Source organism: Mustela lutreola, chromosome 12, assembly GCF_030435805.1.
Source record: "Mustela lutreola isolate mMusLut2 chromosome 12, mMusLut2.pri, whole genome shotgun sequence".
In the NCBI taxonomy this organism is placed as follows: Eukaryota; Metazoa; Chordata; class Mammalia; order Carnivora; family Mustelidae; genus Mustela; species Mustela lutreola.
The window spans coordinates 5017358-5039831 of record NC_081301.1 but is presented as its reverse complement, the minus strand read 5'-3'; the positions used below and the strand labels follow the sequence as shown (position 1 = coordinate 5039831).

The following is a 22474-nucleotide window of genomic DNA, read 5'->3' as shown; positions in this document are numbered from 1 at the left end:
GCTTTCCTGCCACATGGGGGTTTTCAGCTGAAGAAGTTGAAAGATACAGAAAAATAGCCCGAGTTCGAAGGCTATGATAGGGCCCCAGGTCCTCCGTGTTTCTTAGGATTCCACCACCTTCTCTGTGCTCGAAGCGTGTTCTGACGCCCGTGGGAAGCGTGGCCTCGGGGCGGTCAGCTCCCCTTGGCCACACATGCAGCAGGCTTACCTCGTACGTGCTCTGAGCCTCACTAAGCTCCCCCAGCGTGGGGCCAGCAGAATGTGCTGGTGGGGTATTGAGCACGCATGGGGAAGGGGACAGCAGGATGCCACCACTGTGCATGACGCCCGTGTTTGCTCTGCCCCCAGACACTCCATTGTCCCATCAGACTTCACTTATAAAACCCAAGCTCAAGACAGTGACAGCAGAGCTTAAGCCAGGCATGGGGCCCTGTGTTACTACAGGGACATGGGGACATGAAGCTGGCCTGCGGAGGGGTGGGGGGGTGGGGGGGGCGGCCAGCCTCAGCGTCTCCTGTCTAGGGAGCCTTTGGCTTTCTCCCTGCTGTCGCTTTATCTTGTCTGAATATTTAATTGTCAATAAAATCAATACCCCGTAGACACTTACAATCTTTAAAATCAAGCTAATTAAGTGAAGACAAGCCTTCCTCTCGTCTTCAGAGAAGTTCCTGGGAGACCAGCGGTTCAGCTATGGACAGCCGCTCATACTGACCTTCCGGGTCCCTCCTGGGGGCTCCCCGCCCCCCATGCAGCTGAGGCTGGAAGGGGCGGGCCTGGCTCTGACTCTGCAGCACTCCGGCCTCTCCGGGCCCCCAGACTCCGGCCAGCCCAGGGAGGTGCGGCTCAGGTTCAGGTAAGTGTCCTGGTGTGTCCTGAGAGGCGGGGGATGGGCAGTCAGGGTGGCCCCTGAGGTCTGGGCGCACTTGGGTCCTCCTGTGGTCTTGGGGCTCCCATCCTCTCCACCCCTACCCCCAGCCTCGGCTTCCGGTTTGACCCGCGCCCCTGCCAGGTTGCAGGAGACCTCCGAGGACGCGGACCCTCCGCTGCCCCCTTTCCACTTCCAGCGGCTGCTCGCCAATCTGACGGCTCTGCGCATCCGGGCCGGCCGCGGCCCAGGCCCTTCCGGTCAGTAATGATAAGGACTGCCCTCCCCCACCCCGTCCCCAGAACCAGCCGGCCCGGGGCTCCTTGGTGCCTGGCCTTGCCGAGTCCCCACGGCAGACAGTTACCAACCCCCGTTTTACCACAAAGACATCTGAAGGTCATGGAACTGGGAAGGGACCGGAGGGTGGACTCCGAGGTCAGAGGCAGGGGCTAGACAGGTGAGGGGCCCGAGGGCGGACAGCTCCAGGAGACAGACGTGTATGGTCACAAAGCAGCCAAGAACCGTTGGGTGTCATCAGGCCATGGCCGAAGTCACCACTGCCAGAAGGCGGGACCTCCGAGGGGCTTCTGTGGGTGCTGGGCTGGGGGGAGGCGCGGTGCAGGTGAGGAGCCCTGAGTTGGCGCCTCCTGCTGGTCGTTGGTGGTATCGCATCTAAGCCGTCCTGGGAGCCGATCTGCCTTCTGAACCTTCTCTGAGTGGGAGCTGGATCAGGACCCAGTTTCCAGGGGGATTTCTCACCCTGCTCACCTGGTGATCGTCCTGATGGTCCTCTGATGTCCTGGCTCCTCCCTCTCTCTTTAATGTACTCTCTCTCCCCTCCCGCCCCCCCCCCCAGCCTGCACCCATACCTGTATGGGCCTAGACTGGACATCTCCAGTACCCCCGTTTAGAAGAGGTGTCTCACATGAAACACCTCTTTCCCGAGCAGAAGGGAAACTTGGACAGATTATAACCTAGACACAACTTTCTGAAGCCCATGTAGTATCCTGATTGTGATCTACAGAGCAAATAAAAAGAAAGTAAGTGACATATGAAAGTGATCATTGATTTCCGAAGGGTTAGAGCTCAGACGACCACACTGGGTGACAGAAGGAGGTAATCAGAGTTTCCCCCACTGCCGGGGACGAATAAGTGTGCGTGCCAGAGAAACCGAAGCCCGGGAGCTGTTTGCATGCCTGGCGAGCAGGGAAATTCTGACACGGGGGTGTGTGTGGTTGGCGGGAGAATAAAAACCAGGGTCAGGGTCGGCCGTCCCCAGGCGGACTTACTTGTGCTTCTGTTCACAATAGAGTTGGGGGGCGCCTGGGTGGCTCCGTCGTTAAGCGTCTGCCTTCAGCTCGTCATGATCCCAGGGTTCTGGGATCGAGCCCTGCATTGGGCTCCCTGCTCGGCAGGAAGCCTGCTTCTCCCTCTCCCACTCCCCCTGCTTGTGTTCCCTCTCTCGCTGTGTCTCTCTTTTTGTCAAATGAATAAATAAAATGGAGTCGGGGTCTGGGCTCACGTGTTTGCAGAGGGGCCTCCCGGCCCCTTTCGGAACCCAGCCAGACCTTTGAGGGTCACGGGGGTGGGGGGGTTTCTCCTCATGTCAGTTGTCTGATAGCCCTGGTCCTCCTATCCCCTTCCTTGTGACAACTACAGTAGCCACAGATTTGCTTCTAGGGGGGTGACGGGCTCCTTTTGGGAAACTTTGACTTCCTGGGCCCCTTCTAGCCCAGGCTTGGGGTGTAACCTGGCTCCTCCTGCCTCAGCTCCCTTGTTCCTTTCAGAGCCTCATCCTCACCATCCTTGCCCTCACTCCCCAAAACCTCCCTGCTCCCCAGGTCACCGTGCTGGGCCTCCTTATAGGAATTCATTTCTGCCACTCAGCCTTCAGTAATCAGATGTTCACAGAACACCGACTTGGGCCAGGCCCATGCTGGGTGCCAGGGCAAACCGAAGAGGCAGGTGGATATAGCGATCATCTCTCCCCACTGAAACCCAGCCCCAGACCTCCCCTTCCCACTGAGGACGTTCTGGGCCATCTCTCTCCGTGCTCTTGCTTTGTTCAGCTAACGGTATGTCCTGGTGGCCATGGCTTGTCTTACACGTAGAAAAGACTGTCCTGCCGCTCCGTATAGTTCTGTGGTATCGATGCTCCGCAGAGTTCAACCTCCCCCCATCCCTAGACATCGAAGAGGGCTCTGGTTTTCAGTATGCGCACAGCACGGCAGAGGACAGGGAAGAGCTCCATGGAAAGGTCTTTGTCTCCTTGTGCAAGTCTGTCTTGTGGCATCGATTCCTCAAAAGGGAAATGTTCTGTCTTGGGTCAAAGAGGGCCCGTTTTCAGTTTTGATACCCACCCACTGCCAGATTTTCCTGCAGAGAGGGCGGCACCCACCTATGTTCCCAGGGCACGTGCCCACCCTCCTCCCCTGTCTCCCCGCTCCGGTCCTTCTCCAATGTTGGTGGATCATTGTTGTTAGATTTTGCCCCAAGATTGTAGTTGTTTTTTTTTTTTTTTTTTTTTAAAGATTTTATTTATCTATTTGACAGAGAGAAATCACAAGTAGATGGGAGAGGCAGGCAGAGAGAGAGAGAGGGAAGCAGGCTCCCTGCTGAGCAGAGAGCCCGATGCGGGACTCGATCCCAGGACCCCGAGATCATGACCCGAGCCGAAGGCAGCGGCCTAAACCACTGAGCCACCCAGGCACCCCTGTAGTTGTTTTCTTGGGGGAAGGTTGGTCTTATGGGGCTCTCCTGCTTCACTAGAAACCTAACCACCTAATATCATCCTAGATCCCTGACATGAGTTCCCCACACCATCTCCCCCTGTCGCTGATCTTTATTTTTGTGAAAGATCTTATTCATTTTGAGAGAGAGCGAGCATGAGCAGGGGGGAGCCGCAGAAGGAGAGGGAGAAGCGGACTCACTGAGTGTGGGGCCCGATGTGGGGCTCACGGGGCTCGATCCCAGGACCCCAAGATCATGACCTGAGCGGAAGTCAGATGCCTCGCTGGCTGAGCCACCAGGCTCCCCTCCTGTCATTGATCTTCGATGCTTACCAAGCTGAGAGTCAGGAATGGTATCCTGGTCGTCTGAATTTACATATCTTTAATAACCTGTGAGAATGAACGTCTTTCATCACATTCCCAGCCATCTCCATTTTTTGCTCTGAAAATCACCTTATTTTTCCTTTGTCCTTTTTCTTTCTTTCTTCTTCTTCTTTTTTTAATTGCGATTGACTCATAGACTGCCTTTCTGTATGCGGGTCAGTAACCCTCTGCCTATTACGCGTGTGAACAGGAAGGTCTTATGAGGGACACATGTGCCTACGCTCCTCTTCCTCCCCCTCGTCCTTCTGCAGGCCAGGTGTTCCTGACCGAGGGCCGGCTCACATCCGCCCAGCGGGGGCTCTCCCCGCCAGCCTCATGGGTGGAGACCTGCTCATGTCCCAAGGGGTACGCAGGCCAGTTCTGTGAGTCCTGTGCTCCAGGGCACAAGAGGGAGACCCCCCTGGGGGGTCCCTATACCGACTGTGTCCCCTGCACCTGCAACCAGCATGGCACCTGTGACCCCCACACAGGTGAGTCCCGGCACCCCATCCACAGGGCCCTGGGGCGACTCCCGGCACAGCCGACGACCTGATCAGGGTCCCCTCTGTGCATACACGAGCCATCACCAAGAGCAGGACTCACTAGACGGTGTCATCAGGGTCTTCCACGTCCTGGGACCTCTCTATACCGGTCCCGTCTTACAGGGGAGGGACCCAGGGTGCAGGGAGGCTGCTCGGCAGGTAGGTGGCAGAGCTGCTCCTGCCACAGGTTCACTGCCGGAGCCGCACCTGTAGGAGGAAGCTCGAGGGAGCCCTCGACCAAGGTCGCCAGGCAGGAGGTGCTGGATGGGGGTCTCCACATGCAGGGCCGCTCACTCCGGAAGTGGGAGGGTCTGTGCCCTGATGCCGTCCTGGAGCAGGTGAAGGGGGTGGGGGGTCTCTGAGAAGGGAAATGATTGTGCCGGAGCCGACAAAGGACCGCAGCCTGGGAATCGGCAGCCGAGCGAGCGGGGACAGGCACGTGCCGCATGCGAGGGGCGTCCTCCCCTGGTTTGCCGTGGCAGGAATCACCGAGTCCCGGTGAGGCCCCCCATCCTGCCCTGCACTGCTCCAGGCAGCCCCTGCCGAGGAGCATGGCACGGCCGGTCTGTCACCCCTCAGAGCCCTTGGCCGCACCCTGACCTGCTGCCCTATGTGGGCGAGTCCTCACCTGGCTGACGGGCAGAGCAGCCACTGCGGCTCCCACTGGACAGAGAGAGGAGTGAGCACTTGGGTCTGGGCCAAGGCAGAGCCCCCAGAGAGCAGCGCGGCCGTGATGGCGCCCCCAGATTGTCCATCCTGACTTCCCTCTGTGCCCCACTGCCCCCTCCGCCCCCAGGGGCTGCTGGGCCTCCTGGAAGTGGGGGTCTTGCATCACTGGGCCCCTCTCAGCCAGACTCTCCCTCAGTCCCTGGCCGCCGAGCCTCCCTTCCCCAGGGCACAGGCTCTGAGCGGACGGCAGGTGCTGGAGCCGGGGCTTTGCACACCGCCCCCAGCATGACCGGCCGGGGGCGGGGGTCTGTTCCATGAGACCAGGCTGCCTCCGGGAACCTGCAGACCCCGTACGTGGGGACTGTCCTTGCAAACTCCTGTCAGGAACGGACTCCTGGGTCTGCGTCACTCTTGCTTTTGGCCCCCGAGGTTCAGAGAGCACAGAGGAAGGGCAGGGAAAGCACGTGTGCAGACGTGGGTGGGCCGTCTGTTGGTTTGCCGATAGGTGATGGAAGGCAGGATGCCACCGATCACAGCCCAGGTCACTCTGAGCCAGCGACTGTGCAGGGTGCTCTGGCTGTCCGCGGACGAAAACCCCCGAGGCCAGAGCCCCTGTTGTGTCCCCTTGAGGCAGCAGGTGTTAGATGGGTTTCCCAACTCCACATGGTTAGTAAGTGGTAGATTTTTTTCTCCCCAGGCTGTGCTGCCCCCGACTTAGAAGGTTACCACCCCAGTTCTGCTGGGGTTGTGCTCTGTGACCTCTGCCACCAAGACGCCCCTGTCTCTGGAGCCTTCTGGGCTCAGGTGGTCTCCTCAGGTGGTGCTTTTCTTGCCCCTCAGGGATCTGCCAGTGCGGCCATCACACCGAGGGCCCCTCCTGTGAGCGCTGCTTGCCAGGTTTCTATGGCAACCCCTTCGCAGGCCAGGCCGACGACTGCCAGCCCTGTCCGTGCCCCGGAGGGTCGGCCTGCACAGCCATCCCAGAGAGCAGCGAAGTGGTGTGTACCCACTGCCCCCTGGGCCAGAGAGGTGAGTGGCTCGCACCCTGGGGCCCTGCCTCTGTCCTGGGCTCCAGGAGTGGGGTCCTGGGTTCAGAGCGTGACGGATGGGGAGGGCCTAGCTTAGGAGTGGCAGGCCTGACCTCTGGGGCCGTGTCCAGGGCCCCAGGCTGCTGTGGGCTCCTAGCAGAACTGGAGTAATTAAGCATATCCAGGAGAGGTTTTGAAAATCCCTGTCTGAACCCTGGCCCTACAGAGCCTGATCTGGTAGCTCGAGATGGGCCCTGAGAATCCACATGCATAACAGGGGCTCTGGCTAGTCTGACACACAGTGAAGGTAGAAAATCCCTGATTAAACTCTGAGCTTTTATTTTATTTATTTATTTATTTATTTGTCAGAGAGAGAGACAGAGAGCACAAGCAGGGGGAGCAGCAGGCAGAGGCAGAGGGAGAAGCAGGCTCCCTGCTGAACAGGGACCTGACATGGGACTTGATCCCAGGAATCCCGGGATCATGACCTAAGCCGAAGGCAGATGCTTCACCAACTGAGCCCCCCAGGCACCCCAAACTTTCAGTTTTTAAAACTCGTTGCCAGGGCGCCTGAGTGGCTCAGTGGGTTAAGCCGCTGCCTTCGGCTCAGGTCATGATCTCAGGATCCTGGGATCGAGTCCCGCATCGGGCTCTCACCTCAGCGGGGAGCCTGCTTCCCTCTCTCTCTCTGCCTGCCTCTCCGTCTACTTGTGATTTCTCTCTGTCAAATAAATAAATAAATCTTTAAAAAAAAAAAAAAAACTCATTGCCAGATGTCCTGTGAGGCAGAAGGTTCCCCAGCGCCTGCTCCAGGACCCGGGGCCACCCTTGACAACTGATTCTTTTTAACAGCTCTTTTGAGATATTGTCTATGTACCTGACAGTTCACCCACTCTAAGTAGACAACTCAGCGGTTGGTGTTTTCTTTTTGTATATCCCATTAATAATGTTTTAAATTACGGCAAAAAAGGTATAACACAAAGTCTCCGTTCAGCCACACGCGAGCGTACGGTTCGGCGGCGTGAAGCACATGCCCGGCTGCCCTGCCGTCCCCACCGTCCGTCCCCAGAACTAATTCATCTTCCCAGAGACTCTGTCCCCATTAAGCAGCCCCCCACCGCCTCCTCCAGCCCACTCCCGCCCCCCTCCCGTAGGCACGGGTCCTACATCCTGTCTCTCTGCATTTGACCCTTCCAGGGACCTCACGTGAGTGGAACCCTCCAGTGTTTGTCCTTCTGTGTCCGGCTTGTGTTGACATAATGTTGCCGAGGTTCTCAGACATCTCATTGCGTGTGTGGTGACTGTGGCTGCCTCGGGACAGCCCATCACGTCTGTCCCATCAAAGGCCAGCCTTGCTGGGGAGCACTCTGGAAGCAGCTCCCTACAGCCAGCTACAGAGTGGGGGGGGCAGGGTGGGGGCCCCAGACCTGACAGAGCCAGGTCCTACCTGGGGACCCTGCACCCCATCCCGCCATCAGGCTGTGCCTGCCCCCGTCCCCCCCCCCCCACTCTGCAGACGTGATGGCAGCCGTCTCAGTGGGTGTGGACAGTTCGAGACGTTGGTCTGGCCCAGGCTGAGATGTGCCCAAGGAAGGATTTTGGGGGAGCGAGGCGCTGCTGTGCATGGAGGGATCAGCCCCCTGGGAGGGTGCCCCGGTGGGCGCCAACCCCCGCCTTTACCACACCGACAGTCCTGCGGGCCTTGCTGAGGAAGAGGGTGGTGGCCGTGAGGCTGAGGAGGGTGACGACAGGGACTGGGTGGTGACACCCCCTCCGCTGGGCACTTGGCTTGGGCTGGGAGTTGAACACTTAGCCTCACCAAGCCCTCAAACGTGGCTGGCCTTATCGTCCCCGCTTTGCAGACGAGGAGCCCGAGTTCAGAGAGACCCCAGGGCTGGTCTAAGACACACAGCCAGCTGATGGCTGAGCTGGGCCCTGGCCCTGGGACTGTGCTCTGCTGCACAGGGAAACCTGACAGATGCCCACCCTCCCCGCCTGGGGACCCCGCAGCCTCGTGCCTCGGGCTGGCTCCTCCACACACAGCCTCCCCCCTCCCCCCAGGGCGACGCTGTGAGATCTGTGATGATGGCTACTTTGGGGATCCTCTGGGGCTCTCTGGGGCTCCCCAGCCCTGCCAGCGGTGCCAGTGCAGTGGGAACGTAGACCCCAACGCTGTGGGCAATTGCGACCCCCTGTCTGGCCACTGTCTACGTTGCCTGCACCACACGACCGGGGCCCACTGCGAACGCTGCCAGGACGGCTTCTATGGGAACGCCCTCGCCCCTCGGCCGGCAGACAGATGCATACGTGAGCACCCATGCCCCGCCCTGCGGGGGACCCCCTCCACCACACCCAGCCCGCAGCTCTGGGGGGCTGTGCAGCCTCAGGCAGATTCCTCACCTTCTCTGTCCCCTTGCCTGGAAGGTGAAGGGTTTGCTCTCCTCCAAGGTCAGGGACTCTCTCAGCCTCGTTCTAATCAAGGCCAATCCTGCGATTTTTTTCTTTTGTTCTTTGCCTTGGTAATTTCGTACTTATCTCAAGCCCTACGGTTAGTGCCTACTACTGTCCTCGGTGGCGGGCAGCACCCCTCATGTCAGTGCCGCCCCTGGGCTCCATCAGGCTCTCCCTCTCCCCTTAGCACTCAGCCCCCGTCCCGCTCAGAGGGCCACAGGGTGCCTTGGCCAGTGGAAGGCCTCCGGAAGTGCTGGCGGGAGAATCTGGGCGTTGCCCCCAAACTTACTTGCTCCAGAGCCCTTTCTCCGGGCTCTGTGGATCCCAGGAGAGACGGGTCAAGAGACCCAGAACAGTGGGCACATGGGTCCACCCGTGACTCCCTGCCAGGTCTCTGGCCTTCTCTCCAGCCGACTGGGGTTCAGGGCAGGCTCAGAAGAGCCATGTGTCACGTGATGATTCTAGACTTTCTCTCCAAAGACATAGGAAATAGGATGAGAGTTGAGCACAGGCCTAGAGTCTTTTTCCAGACAAAGCTTAGGATCCTGGGTTGAATGTGAGTCATCCCCGTGGGCTCCCCATCTTCTCCTGGACCCCCAGAGTTTGAGCCGATGATCTGGTGATTCCCCAACACCGTTTCTGCTTCCGTCCCCAGCCTGCGACTGCCACCCCGAGGGCTCCGTCAGTGAGCAGAGAACCTGTGACCCGGTGACCGGCCAGTGCCCCTGCCTGCCTCATGTGATGGGAAGGGACTGCGGCCGCTGCAGCCCTGGCTTCTACGACCTCCAGGCCGGGAGGGGCTGCCGTCGGTGGGTGGGGTGAGGCGGGGAGGGCCCTTCCCTTGGCTGTGTCTCCAGGATGGGAGAAGCCAGGGAGCCCCCAGAGGGAAGATGGGTGTGGAATGTGTCATCCAGGCCCCCTGCCAGGAACACTGTGCCCTGCCCCATAGGGGGACAAAGGAACGGTCCCTTGAGGGGTCAGACTCGTGGCCCTGCCAGCCCAGGACGCAGGCCAAGCGCAGCCCTGAGGGACATCTGGGTGGGCAGGGGGCCGGTTTGGTCTCTGATTCCCTGCTCAGTGACACCATCCCTCCATGACCTTTTTGGCCAGAGCGGCACCTTAATGTCTTTAGGGAGCAGTGAAGGACCCCAGGAAAACGTCCAGTGCAACAAACAGGCTTCTCCCTTGCAAGACTTCTCAGAGCCTTTAATATGCTAATTGCATTGTGACTTTCCAACACAGGGGTATATATAATCTGCAAGATTTATAGGTCCCCATAGCCCTTTTGGGGGGGAAGGGGTAGCATTTTTGTGAGACTGTGCTTCCCAGGACACAGCTGGGGGTAAGCTGTTGGACGTGTAGCCACCTGGCAATGGAGCCTTGCCAGCAGAGGGTGTGATCCCAGGGCTCCTCGCCGGCTGTGGCCAGTGGAGGCTGGGTGGGGAGCGGCCCAGAGCTGGTCTCCCATTCAGGCTCCTTCCCCCTTCCCTATCCTAGCTGCACGTGTCATCCGCTGGGCGCCCAGGAGGACCGCTGCCACTCCAAGACTGGGCAGTGCCCGTGTCGCCCGGGCGTTGAGGGCCAGGCCTGCGACAGATGCCAACTAGGTTTCTTTGGCTTCTCCATCAAGGGCTGCCGAGGTGAGGAGGCTGGCTGTGTGCCAGCCGCCCGGAGGGTGGGGCCTTGAGGTTTCTGGACAGAAGAGCCACTGGGACGCCAGCCATGTGGCCAGGGAAGGAAAGATCGGCTACTTTCCTGTAGAAAGGCCTGTCTTCTAAGAGCAGCCATACGTACAGGGAGTGAGAGAGTATAGGAACCCAAACTCTAACCCCAGGATTCACTGCTCAGTTGCCGTGTTGGGGCCATCAAGTTCCCTCTCTGGGCCCCCGCACCCCTCCCTGCACAGCTGGGCTGCCCGGTCGTTCCTAAACATGGCGGCTTCGCAGACCCAGGAACCCTGACGTAAGTCAGTCACCACCTCTGACATTCCTACTCAGTCTTCCGGGAAGGACCCAGGAGTGTGGTTGAGCTGGACCTGGGGTTTCCGGAGTGGCCAGGCGTGAGGCTGCAGGGAACGTGGAGGTCCCAGTCAGGGGTGGGGGTGCCATCCACCCCGGTTCCCTCAGCCTGCAGGTGCTCCCCGTTGGGCGCCGCATCGGCCCAGTGCCACAAGAACGGCACGTGCGTGTGCAAGCCTGGCTTCGTGGGCTACAAGTGTGACCGCTGTCAGGACAACTTCTTCCTTACGGCCGGTGGCACACGCTGTGAGGAGTGCCCGTCCTGCTACGCCCTGGTGAAGGAGGAGGTGAGCCCACCCTACCTCCCATCACTTCACACCCCCCCATGAGTGCCCGCTCTGTGCTGGGCACCAGAATGGCCCGCTCAGCCCTGACTCTCAGGCCTTCTGGGGCCACTGGTCACCTCCCGCCTGCGCCTCCCCAGCCATCGGGCCGATGTCAGCCCCGCTCCCCCCTCCCGTCTGCCCATCGCTGGCTTCTGAGCGGACAGAGCAGCGCCTCGTACCCGCTGTCCTTCCCGAGCACCCGCACCCACACCCACGTCTCACCCTTTCTCAAGTTCTGCGGGGATGAGACAGTAGAAGGCCCTTTGTGGGGAGGGTCAGGAGGAGGGCCATGCCCGTTCTGGGGCACAAGTAGAATGTTGAGCAGGGAGCTGATGTGGTGCGGGAGTCAAGAGCGTGAGCTCTGGGGTTCCCCTACCCGGCCCCATTCGTTATTCCCGTTAACAGGTAACAGGTTTGGTAAGTTTGGGTGTCTCTCCTATTCCACAGTGGACATAGGCCTGCAGCCCTTTCCCTGACTGGGGAGGCCAGCCGACAGAATGAAGGTGCTCTAGAAAGACGCAATGATGGGCGCCGAGCATGAGCGGCCCCCGGGCAGTGCCTGGGCCAGTCCCTGCAAACCCAGGGATGTGTCTGCGGGAAAACGGGCGAATAGTCACACCAAACAAACAAGGGTGGCAAACAGCCTTGTTCAGAACAGTTTTGCTTCCCAATGAGTTTAGAATTTTGTTTTTTTAACCTGGATTTTGCCATCAAATAGGGAATGGAAAGACGTAGGGTTTTTCAGAGCATTCTGGACTTTTGGAATCAAAGAGAGGGCTTGGATCTGGCATCCCCTGGCCCTTGGGGCCGTTACAGGGTGAACGTGAGCAAGTGTGTGGCTGGCAGGTGCCCTGTAAATACAGTTACTGTTCGTGTGACTAAAAGAACAGCGCTAAGGGACACTGCATGGCACACTCACTCGGCCAACAGGTATCCAGGTGCACCTTCTCTGTGACAATACAGCAGGACAGACAGATTCTCCTGGGGCTTCCCTTCCCGTCCCTCTCTAAGTGGAACAAGGAAGTGGTCCACTGAACCAGCGGGTGCGGCAGGTGCCGTGGGCGTGAGAAGGGAAGGGACCACTAGGAGGAGGGGTGGGCAAGGCTGGTTCTCCAAGATCTGCTGCATCCTCAACTTTGATACCCAGGACAAGATGGGAGAAGCCAACTGCTAGCCAGGGAAGGCCAGGCAGAAGCCAGGGGGACACGTCCAGCACGACTTCAGGCAGCTGGCCTCACACACCCTTCTTTTCCTCACTCCTCCAGGCTGCCAAGCTGAAGGCCAGGCTGACCCTGATGGAGGGGTGGCTGCAGGGGTCTGACTGTGGCCAGCCCTGGGAACCACTGCACATTCTGCAGGGAGAGGCCCCACGGGGGGACGTCTACCAGGGTCACCACCTGCTGCAAGGTACAGTGAGAGAGAAGAGCGGGAGGCAGCGGGCTGGCTGGCTGGCCAGACACACCCCACTAGCCCTTTGGTCTGCTCTCACGATGCTTCAGAAGCTCTTGGCTTGGCTCTAGAAGAAGTCACTTTCTAGGAGTGCCTGTCTGTCCTCCCCACATGCATGGGCTCCTCCCATGACAGTCTTGTCTCTCCTGGATCTTTCCTTCACTGTCCCCCACCCAGTTCTACTCTGTAACCTTAAGAATACTAGTCTCTGAGGAGAGCATCTAGCCCCAGCCGCACCCAGAGCACAGGCACAGTGAGGACAGGGCTGGAGTCATTCACGGGTTCACGGTGCAACAAATGACCACTGAAGTGCTGTCCCGGGTGCTGAACAGGTGGCCTGTTGCTGTCTTGCCTGTTGGCCATTTTGCTCATTCCCCAGCATAGAAAACCAGTGTATGGGGGCGGAAGGGGAAGCTGTTATTAGAGCCAGGTGGAATCTGGCCTCCGGACACTGTGATCTGGGGAAGCTTGACAGTGAATTGATTCTTCTGTGTAATTTTATGTTCATAAGCACCTGTGCTCATCTCGCAGCCAGGCATAGGTAAGCTGAGCACCTGTTAGCAACACTCATTATCAGAATAGGGAGCTTCCAGGGGTGCTTGGGTGGCTCAGTGGGTTAGACAAAAGCGTCTGCCTTTGTTCAGCTCAGGTCATGATCCCAGGGTCCTGGGATCGAGCCCCGCATCGGGCTCTCTGCTCAGCGGGGAGCCTGCTTCCTCCTCTCTCTGCCTGCTTTTCTGTGATCTCCATCTGTCAAATAAATAAATAAAATCTTTTTAAAAAGAAAAAAAAAAAAGAATAGGGAGCTTCCAGATGCTCTGGGTTAAAAGATCCATACTTAGGGTGCCCGGGGGACTCAGTTGGTTAAGCATCTGTCTTCGGTTCAGAGTCCCGGGATCAAGTCCTGCATCGGGCTTACTGCTCAGTGGGGCGTCTGCTTCTCCCTCTGACCCTCTCCCCACTATGCTCTCTCTCTCTCTCTCCCTCTCTCTATCTCTCTCTCTCTCAAATTAATAAAATCTTTTTTTAAAAAGCCCATACTGAGCCACACTGCAGATCACAGAGCTGACTCGAGGCAGGTGTGTTTCTGCGGTCTCAGATTTGGGAATTGCTTGTTGTGACTCTAACCCGTCTGGATTCCTTCCAGCCCCTCCACTGTGCTGACTTCCGGTGTCAGCACCGGAAGCACTGGGCTGTGACTGGCCTCTGCTGGGCCTCAGCCTTTGCATCTGTAAAATGGCGAGGCTCTTGCCGTGGAACTGGCTGGTGGTGCTCAGGTCCGGTGATAGAATTCAGCTGTGCCAGGCAGAGTGCAAGGCACAGACGGGGGGTTCCCCCGAGGGTGAGCGTTTGATCGAGAAATTTCAATTGCTCCGTAACCCCTGGGCTTTGTGGGCTTCATGCAGGAGCCCGGGAGGCCTTCCTGGAGCAGGTGACTGGCCTCGAGGGTGCGGTGAAGGCTGCGCAGGAACAGCTGTGGGCGCTGAGCAGTGCCCGCTGTGCCCAGGCCCAGGCAGAGAAGACCTGCATCCAGCTGGCAGAGCTTGACGCAGCACTGGAGTCCTCAGAAGAAGAGATTGTGCAGGCGGCCATCATCCTCAAATCTCTGGTACCCCAGGGGCCCCTCCTCACTACCCGCCTCGGGCTCCCCTGGCAATTGATCTGGTGGCCCCTGGTGTGCCTTTTTGGAGAGGCTCAGTTTCCTCACCCGCAGAATGGGTGTCACGCAGTACCCCTTGTGCTGACTCAGTGGGATCACGTCCGCATAGACAAGGGCACGTTCCAGGTGGACAGTGAATGCCCATTGAATGAGGACTGGGCGGCATTACTGCCGTTGCCACGTTCTGGGGCTCTGCTCGCCGGATGCTGACTTGGAGGCTTTATGTAGCATTTTTTAAAAAAAGATTTTATTTATTTATTTGACAGAGATCACAAGTAGGCAGAGAGGCAGGCGGGGGGGGGGGGGGCGGGGTGCTCAGAGTCAGGCTCCCTGCTGAGCAGAGAGCCGATGGGGGCTCCACCCCAGGACCCTGGGATCATGACCTGAGCCGAAGGCAGAGGCTTTAACCCACTGAGCCACCCAGGCGCCCCTTTATGTAGCATTTGTAAAGTAACTGGCACGGTCTGGTTCTCCCAGTAATTTAACTGAACGAGGCCCTTGCCTTTCAGGGATGGCCCTCAGTTTCTCCTCTCTCTCTCACTTTATTTTTTTTTTTATTTTTTTTAAATTTTTTTATTTATTTATCAGAGAGAGAGAGGGGGAGAGAGCAAGCACAGGCAGACAGAATGGCAGGCAGAGGCAGAGGGAGAAGCAGGCTCCCTGCTGAGCAAGGAGCCCGATGTGGGACTCGATCCCAGGACGCCGGGATCATGACCCGAGCCGAAGGCAGCTGCTTAACCAACTGAGCCACCCAGGCGTCCCTCTCTCTCACTTTAAAGGTGATTCCTCAGGAAGGGTCCAGCCAGTCCACCACCTGGAGCCCCCTGGCCACAGAGGCCCGTGCCCTCGCCATGAGGTAAGCCCCCAAGTCCCAGGAGCCTGGTCCTGAAGGGAGCCCCGCCCTTTTCCTGGAGGTTCTGGGGTCAGGGTCAGCCTGAGAGGTGTCCCCCTGCCCGGATTCAGAGCCAGATTGTGCTGCTCACCCTCTCCTGTGACGGCTTTATTAGGGCGCCCGTATCATCATTGTCCAAACTGAGACTTCACATGCGACGAAAGGCCTGACAGATCACTGTGCAAGACAATGGGCAGATTCCGTGTGACAGGAGCAGGGCCGTGGGCCCCTGCCCATCAGCCTTTGCTGTGTCAGGCGGAGGGAGGGGTGGAGCCTGGCGCTCAGGGCCGGACTCTGTTTGGGACGGTGGGAGGCCCACATGGTGGGAGCGGTGGGTTCGGTCCCAGGTCCCCTTCTCTGTGAGCTGTTGCTGAAGGTCAGGTGGACATTTCCTTACAGCCACAGGGACACCACTGCCAGGATTGAAGCCATTGCTCTGAGGGCCGTGGTCGCCTCCAACACCAGCTATGCACTTCTCTGGAGTCTGCTGGAGGGCAGGGTGGCCTCGGAGGCCCAGCAGCACCTGGAGGACAGGTGAGGCCTCCCCGGTGTGGGTAGAAGCTTGAACTGGCCTCCTCCAGCGGCCAGATCCTGGCTGGAGGCTGCTGGTCCAGAGCTGGCTTCCTTCCCGAGTCCTGATGTTCTTTGGGTGGGGGTGGGGGAGATACTGAGGTCTTGGGCTCACTGGGTGGTGAGTTACAGGAGCCCTCTTGGGCCTGGGGTGCAGCTCAGCCTCTAGAGAGAAGGGATGAGGGCATCTCTCTTTCTCACCCCTGCATCATCCCCAGCCCCATTCCCGACCCCCACCCTCCTCCCGGCAGCTCCTCTCAGACACCAGCTTCCTGCTTGGCCTCTGCTTCTCTGCCATGGGTGACCCTCTTATGTCTTCTGTAGTGGAGGGTCAGGAGAGACACAGCAAGGTCTCAAAAGTCTCAAGTTGACTTCCTAGATGAGAGAATCCAGTTGGCCCACCTCCAGTCAGATGACCCACCCCCAGTCCCCTGGCATGACTAGGGTGAAATCACATGACCCCCTCCCGGGGCAGGAGTGGGGGCAGGGGCTGTCTGAGAAGTGGGGAGAGATGAGAGGTAGCCAGAAGTCCCTGCCCCGGCAGTGTCCATGGCAGAGCTGGGTGGGGAGGGGGTGATCAGCTGGGTGGGACAGGGAGCTGTTCTAGGTGGTTGACTACACCCCCTTGGAGCCCAAGGAGCCCCAGAGCTCTCCGTGCATCTGGAGAGTGCTTGCCCAAGGTCACCCGAGGGCACAGCAGATCCAAGACCAGGGCCTGGGCTTCTGTCCCTTCCCCAGCACCAGGCGCTTTCCACTTAGTGATTCAGCCAGAGGCTTCCAGCATTTGCAAAGCAGATGACTGGAGAGTGGAAACCAGGGGCAAGCCCCTTCAGAAAAGAGTGCTCGAATTGAATGAATGAAGAAACAAGAATGAGCTGCCTCTCCTGCCTTTTCCATTCATCCGAGAGCTGCCGGGTAGCGGCCAGTTTCCGAGGCCAGCTTCCGAGGCCAGCTGCTGAGTTCTGACATTGAAGAGGGCTCCAGTCGGGGTCTGGGGAGACAGCCATGGGGCAGAATGGCCCTGTGCCCTCTGCTCTGTGAGCCACCTCAGCTGTCTGCTTTCAGGTACCAAGAGGTCCAGGCGGCCCAGAAGGCGCTGGGCAGAGCTGTGGCACAGGCGCTGCCCGAAGCGGAGAGGGCACTGGCCGCCGTGCAGCGAGTCCGTGCAGATGCCGCCCTGGGCCGGGCCTCGCCAGCCGCCTCCTCAGCACTGGTCAGCCCCGCCGGCTGCCCCGGAGCTCAGCCTGGGGTGGGGGTGGGAGAAGGCGGTGGCTGGGAAGCCGGTGCATCCCAGGCCTGGGCAGATGATGTGGCTTATTTTTAACTAGATGGCAGTCAATTAAAACGAGCTGATCCACCTCCGTGGCTTGGCCGAGCGCCTGCCTGGCTCCGAGTAAGCGCTGGGCCAGGCTTTGTTGTGGGTTGTGATGACAATAGTGAGACCAGGCATCTTCTCCGTGATGGCATTAGCAAAGGCACCAGACAGACGTGGGATCAAATCCCAGCTCCGCCGCTCCAGATCTGTGACCTTGGCCAAGGATGTCCCCCACTCCCCAACCCGTACTTCGGTTAGGTCCTCTGTCCGCTAGGGCTCGCCCCTTCGGTTATCTGAGGGCTGCGTCTATGGGGCTGGGAGAGGATTCATGAGTCGTGGGCAAGGTGGCCCTAGTACTTGTCGGCCCCCTGGGGAAACCCGCTCCATCACATCTGCCTAGTAATCCTGAAATCCCAGAACTTGGAACCTGCCCTTTAAGGAAGAGACTGAGCTTCTACAGATATATTTGGGGCAAAACCTAATGGGCCTGAGGCTGCTTATTTGTGCTCAGAACCCACACAGTTCTGCTTCTCTCAGGCCAGGAGGATTCTGAATATGGAGGTACATCTGGCCCCAGGGTTTCCGCTGAGACTGTGGGCCTGGGGAAGGAAATGCAGGTCAGGGAGGCCTACTAGTAACTAGTAACTAGTAGAGCTAGTAGAGCTGCAATAGAGACAGGTTCCCCCACCTGGTGGCCCCCACCCCCAGCCCCTCTGCTTCTCGGGTCCTGTCCCCAACATTCCTGCTCCCCAGGCACCTCTCACCCACTAGGGGTTCTGCCCCTCAGACCTTCCTGCCAGGCCCTGCCTGAGCTCACCATCTCCCTGCAGCCTCAGAAGTCCCAGGCGGGGGCCCTGAGCCAGAAGGTGCAGGCCCTGGAGGAGACGGTCGCATCCAGAGAGCGCCGGGTCACTGAGGCGGCCCAGACTCTCCAGGCCACCGCCCGGGCCGTGCTGCGCAAGATCGAGCCCTTCACACAGGTGGGCTCCTATCCTTTGAGGCAGGCATCTGGGGGGCTGTCCCGAGGGTGTCCTGGAGTCGGGTGGGGGGGAGGGAGGGGAAGGGCCAAGACCAGAAATCGTCACTGCCGACCCTCCAGTGCCTCCCGCCTGCAGCGCCGCGGGCCAAGCCTCTCTCTTCTCCCTCAGCTCCGCCAGGAGGCCAGAGACGCCCTGACCCAGGCTTCCTCATCCGTCCAGGCGGCCACAGTGACTGTCACAGGAGCCAGGACCCTGCTGGCCGACCTGGAAGGTACGCATGCCTTGCCGAGCCTGAGGCTTCTTGAGGCACAAATGCCTGTGACCACCACCCGGACTTCTGCCTCAGCCAGGCCGGTGTGGCCCTGGGGACAAGAGGGGGGCAGAAGTCTGGTTGTGGGGACATAAGTCAAAGATCCCGTTCCCTGCCCCACCCCAGCCAGGACCTCTCCCGTGGCCACTGGTCTTGCCCTCACACGCCGCTCTCTGGCATCTCGCCTACATGGCCATCAGACCACACCCGTGAGGGCCGAGAGGATCTGATGCCCTCAGCCGTCTGCACCTGGTCTAGTCTGCTCTGACCGGGGTCCTGTCACCTGGTACAAACACCTACCACGTCCGGGGCTCAGCTGGGGCCACGGGGAAGGAGACAGACTTCTCTTGAGAAAGGGGTATGGTTGATGCCAGTCCAGGTCTCCTCGAGCTCTAGGAAAATGAAGCTGAGTGGCCCCATTTTATAGATGTGTAGACCAAGGAAAGGGATTGACGACTGTCCCTGGGTCAGAGGTGCGCTGAAGAGAAGCTGTCCAGTGTTAGGGTTCTCCAGCTCCCTGTCCCCCTCCAGAGAGAAGCCCCCTCACCCTTTATCTATGGCTCCGCCCAGTGAACTAGGTAAGGCAGGAACACAGGCAGACCCAGAGGCCCCTTGGGGTTTGAGACTGGGAGTCAGGCTCTGCGTTCCCCTCAGCTCCGAGGACTTCCTCCCCAACTCCATCGCTGCCGCTGAGAGATGTGGCTCCAGCCTCGGCCTCCTGCCCCCTGAGGCAGAGGGCGAGCTGGCCGGTGCTTCCGGTTCTCTAGGTTTCTCTGTGGTGGGAGGCCTGGCCACCCACTGACCGGGGACTTCCAATGGGGGCCGTGGCCATGAGTACTTGCCTCTGAGTCGCATTCAGTAAATTCTGTGATGGAATATTAGGACTAGATGGAATATAATAGGACTTCTGGGAATAGGCATATAATTAGGACTAGATGGAATATTAGGACTTCTGAACATTAAAATCTTAAGGCTTATTAAAGCCACCTGCTGCAGCCCCCTCGGCGGGCAGGGGGCTCCTCCGCCCTCTGCTTCCCTACTTCCAGCAACATGTGCTCACCAGCCCACGAGCTATCGCCTTCTCGCTGGGGGATGTACTGCGTGGAAATCTGCCTCCTTGGTGCAGTACCTCCGTCCACGTGAGGACTCATCTCAAACTGCTAACCCTGGGCTAATGTCCCCATTCCTACCCCTTTTCAGAGACACCCCCTCTCACCACCAGTCGGTCTGTGCTCAGTGGATATTTAGAATGAAAGGAAAATTCATTGAATATGGTACAGCTTTCCCCAAGGGGGTGGCCTTGGGGCCTTTAGCCCAAGACCACCAGTCGGTTTGTGTTCAGATAAGTTTAGGAAATGTTGCTACTGTAGTGCCCTCCCGAGGCCATACAGTGCATACTTTATGATATTAAAGGTCCTGAGAAGTCCTGTAACAAAGAAACCTGGTTCTCTTTCTTTAAGTTTGACGTTTCCTCCTGATGTTTAGTAACACCCTGTAGAGTTAGCACTCCATGGAGTGCATTTTAAGAAACATCAACTTCGTGTACGAGAAACTAAAGTAGATCTAATTTCTCTGTTATCTTCATGGAAAATTACATGACATTCTGCCTTCGATGGCTTGATTCATTTTAAAATCTAACTATTGTTAGAACTCCCAATTTCCCTTCAAATTTTATCTGAAAGAAAAGGAAAAAGTCTTTCTTCTTTACAGAGGGAAGCCACTTCTTATTAGGTAAAAAAAACCTATGCAAATCATAATACTTCGCTTTTTGTCTTGGCTGCTAGGAAGCTCAGAGGTGAACAGAGCATTTAGTGCCTGAGATGTCATTATCCTAATTTTCTGGCCCTTCGCACTCCTCTCCTTCCCTCCTTATCCCCGCCCCCCCTCAGTTGCATATGGTCCTTGGTTTTTCACTTCAGTGGTCCAGTTGTTGACGAACCTGTCACTGTCACTATAAGCTGCTTCAAAGCCTTTTTAGACATAAGGGAGGTACAGAGAAAGAGCTGAATGGATTTTCTGGGTACTGAGGTGTGGCTCCCCATCCAGTCCCAACCCCAGCCCAGGTATCAGCCGTGTAATCTCATGATTTTAACAAACACCACGATATAACATGAATCTTTAAATTCACTGAACAGTGCATGTTACTCATTCCTCGCTTATTTCCCAAAAGAGCTTCCGGAGGTTTCCTGTAGATCTCCTGCCCTCAGCACCTCCCTCACGTTGTCTGGGGTCCACATGCAGTGGCTGCCTGGCAGGCTCTCAGGGCAGGGGCCGCCCTCCTGACACTGCCTCCCTCGGGTTTGCAGGACTGAAGCGGCAGTTTCCACAGTCCAGGGACCAGGCCGCGCTGGGGAGGAAGGCAGGTGTCGTCAGCGACAGGCTCCTCGTAGACTTGAAGAAGAAGACCAAGCAGGCGGAGAGGATGCTGGGAAACGCAGCGTCTGTCTCCTCCAGTGCCAAGAAGAAGGGCAGGGAAGCCGAGCTGTTGGCCAAGGACAGTGCTAAGGTCAGGGCCATGGGTGTGACGATGTCCCTGCCTTCTGGGCCTGTGGGAGGACGGTCCTGGAAGAAATACCCCTTCTGTAGGTGAAACGGGGTCCCCACAGATCTGCCCCCATCCGCGTAGACCATGCTGAATGCTCCGCACTTACCGAGGGCTCAGGGGCCCCAGGCCAGTGACCCTGGTGATTCCTCAAGAAGTAGGTGTCACTGTTGTCACTGGCGTCCTGGGTGTGGACCCCGAGGCCCAGTCCGGGTGACCAGGACTCTCACCGACGTCTGTTTGGCTTTACTCCCCCAAACCTCTAAGCTCTTATTTTTTAATTGGGGCCAAAGTCCAGACTGTGCGTCCCTCTAGCCCACCGCTGCCTCTGCGCGTGTCGCCCGCGTCCAGTCCGTGTTTGTGAAATGAACGAATGACCTGGGGCTCACACTGACGACTGCTCGGCATCACGGCCGTCGGTGCCCTTTCCTTCTGAAAGGACTCAGTGCGCTCACCCTCTCCCCGCTCTGCTGCTGCCCACCCCCCAGCTCGCCAAGGCCCTGCTCAGGGAGGGCAAGCAGGAACACCGCCGGGCAGGCCGGCTCTCCAGCCAGACGCGGGCGATGTTCCGACAAGTCTCCCGGCAGGTGCTCACCTCGCAGGCCCGCAGACGGGAGCTGGAGGACGCAGGGCAGGTACGTGTGCCGAGACCCCCAACCCCCACTCCCGTTTCCTCCTGGCCCCCGAGCCAGCAGGGAGCCGGTCAAGCTTTCCCTCCCGCCCTAGATGGGTGCCAGGCTGAATTCCTTGGAACGGCAGATCCGAGAATCGCGTGCCTCCCTGGAGAGGGACGTCCAGGCCTTGTCAGAGCTGCTCTCCAGGCTGGGTAAGGAGACCCTTGGGTCCCTGGAGCACCCCCAGGAGCTTCTGTGAGGCCCAGTCCTAGAGAAGCTTTCCTCCTCACCCCCAGATACCCACGGTCCCCCCTCCTCAGCCACAAGCATTTGAAATAGCCCCAGGCTGTCCTGCAAGGTAGGGCTGATGTCACTGTGCCCCTCCAGGGGCCGCTAGTCTGGTGTTGCGGGGGTGGACGGGGGACACAGAAAACTCAGCAGACGAAACACCTGTGGGGACCACAGGAGCAGATGGGCTCTGCGTGGCTGAGGGTTTCAGAGGAGGAGAGAGAATGTCAGAGGAGCAAGGATGGCCTCGAGACTCAGACGTGGGTCTGGAATCAGACCAAGACTCAAGTCTGGTGCTTTCCCTTCCCTGGCTGTGGGACCTTGGGAAAACCACTGTGCCTCTCTGAGCCTCAGTTCCCTCATCTGTAAAATGAATGTAAGCACCAGCGTCATGTAAAAAGTGCTTGCCACCTGCGTGGTGAGAGCCGGTGAGCAGCAGCTCTCGGGGAGGAGCCTCAGCAAGGAGGCCTCTCAGATGAAGGGGAGAGCATCCGGCAAGGCCCGGAGGCCGCAGAGCAGGGCGGGGGAGGGGAGAGCACCCTGTAAGGCCCCGAGGCCGCAGAGCAGGGCGGGGGAGCGGAGGACAGTAGCCGTGCATTTTCCAAAACCGTGGTAACATGCATGCAACATAAAATTGGCCATTTTAACCATCTTCAGGCACACAGTTCAGAGGCATTGAGTACATTCACACGTGGCGCAGCGGTCCTGCCATCTGTCTCCAGAACTTTCAAACCAAAACACCGTACCCATTAGACACAGACTCCCTATGCCCCAGCCCCTGGCGCCCCCACCTGGGACCTCTTTGGTCTCTGTGAACTTGACACTCCAGGGACCTCATGTCCCTGTGTCCTTCTGTGACTGGC

The 22474-nt window shown here is 58.5% G+C and overlaps 1 protein-coding gene across 2 annotated transcripts in view; it reads left to right on the top strand.

Moving 5' to 3' along the window:
- Positions 1-22474, top strand: part of LAMC3 (laminin subunit gamma 3) — a 56414-nt gene that overhangs the window by 31001 nt on the left and 2939 nt on the right. Inside the window, exons 10-27 of one of the 2 annotated variants that reach the window (XM_059142602.1) lie at positions 661-853; positions 1010-1125; positions 4230-4448; positions 6009-6197; positions 8258-8503; positions 9303-9456; positions 10145-10287; positions 10774-10952; positions 12257-12398; positions 13847-14049; positions 14880-14956; positions 15392-15526; positions 16628-16775; positions 17708-17857; positions 18026-18128; positions 20474-20673; positions 21198-21344; positions 21436-21535. In XM_059142602.1, coding sequence (XP_058998585.1) covers positions 661-853; positions 1010-1125; positions 4230-4448; positions 6009-6197; positions 8258-8503; positions 9303-9456; positions 10145-10287; positions 10774-10952; positions 12257-12398; positions 13847-14049; positions 14880-14956; positions 15392-15526; positions 16628-16775; positions 17708-17857; positions 18026-18128; positions 20474-20673; positions 21198-21344; positions 21436-21535 — 2844 coding nt within the window. The remainder of the gene's footprint in view (positions 1-660; positions 854-1009; positions 1126-4229; positions 4449-6008; positions 6198-8257; positions 8504-9302; positions 9457-10144; positions 10288-10773; positions 10953-12256; positions 12399-13846; positions 14050-14879; positions 14957-15391; positions 15527-16627; positions 16776-17707; positions 17858-18025; positions 18129-20473; positions 20674-21197; positions 21345-21435; positions 21536-22474) is intronic. The other variant, XM_059142603.1, reaches the window with a different exon arrangement.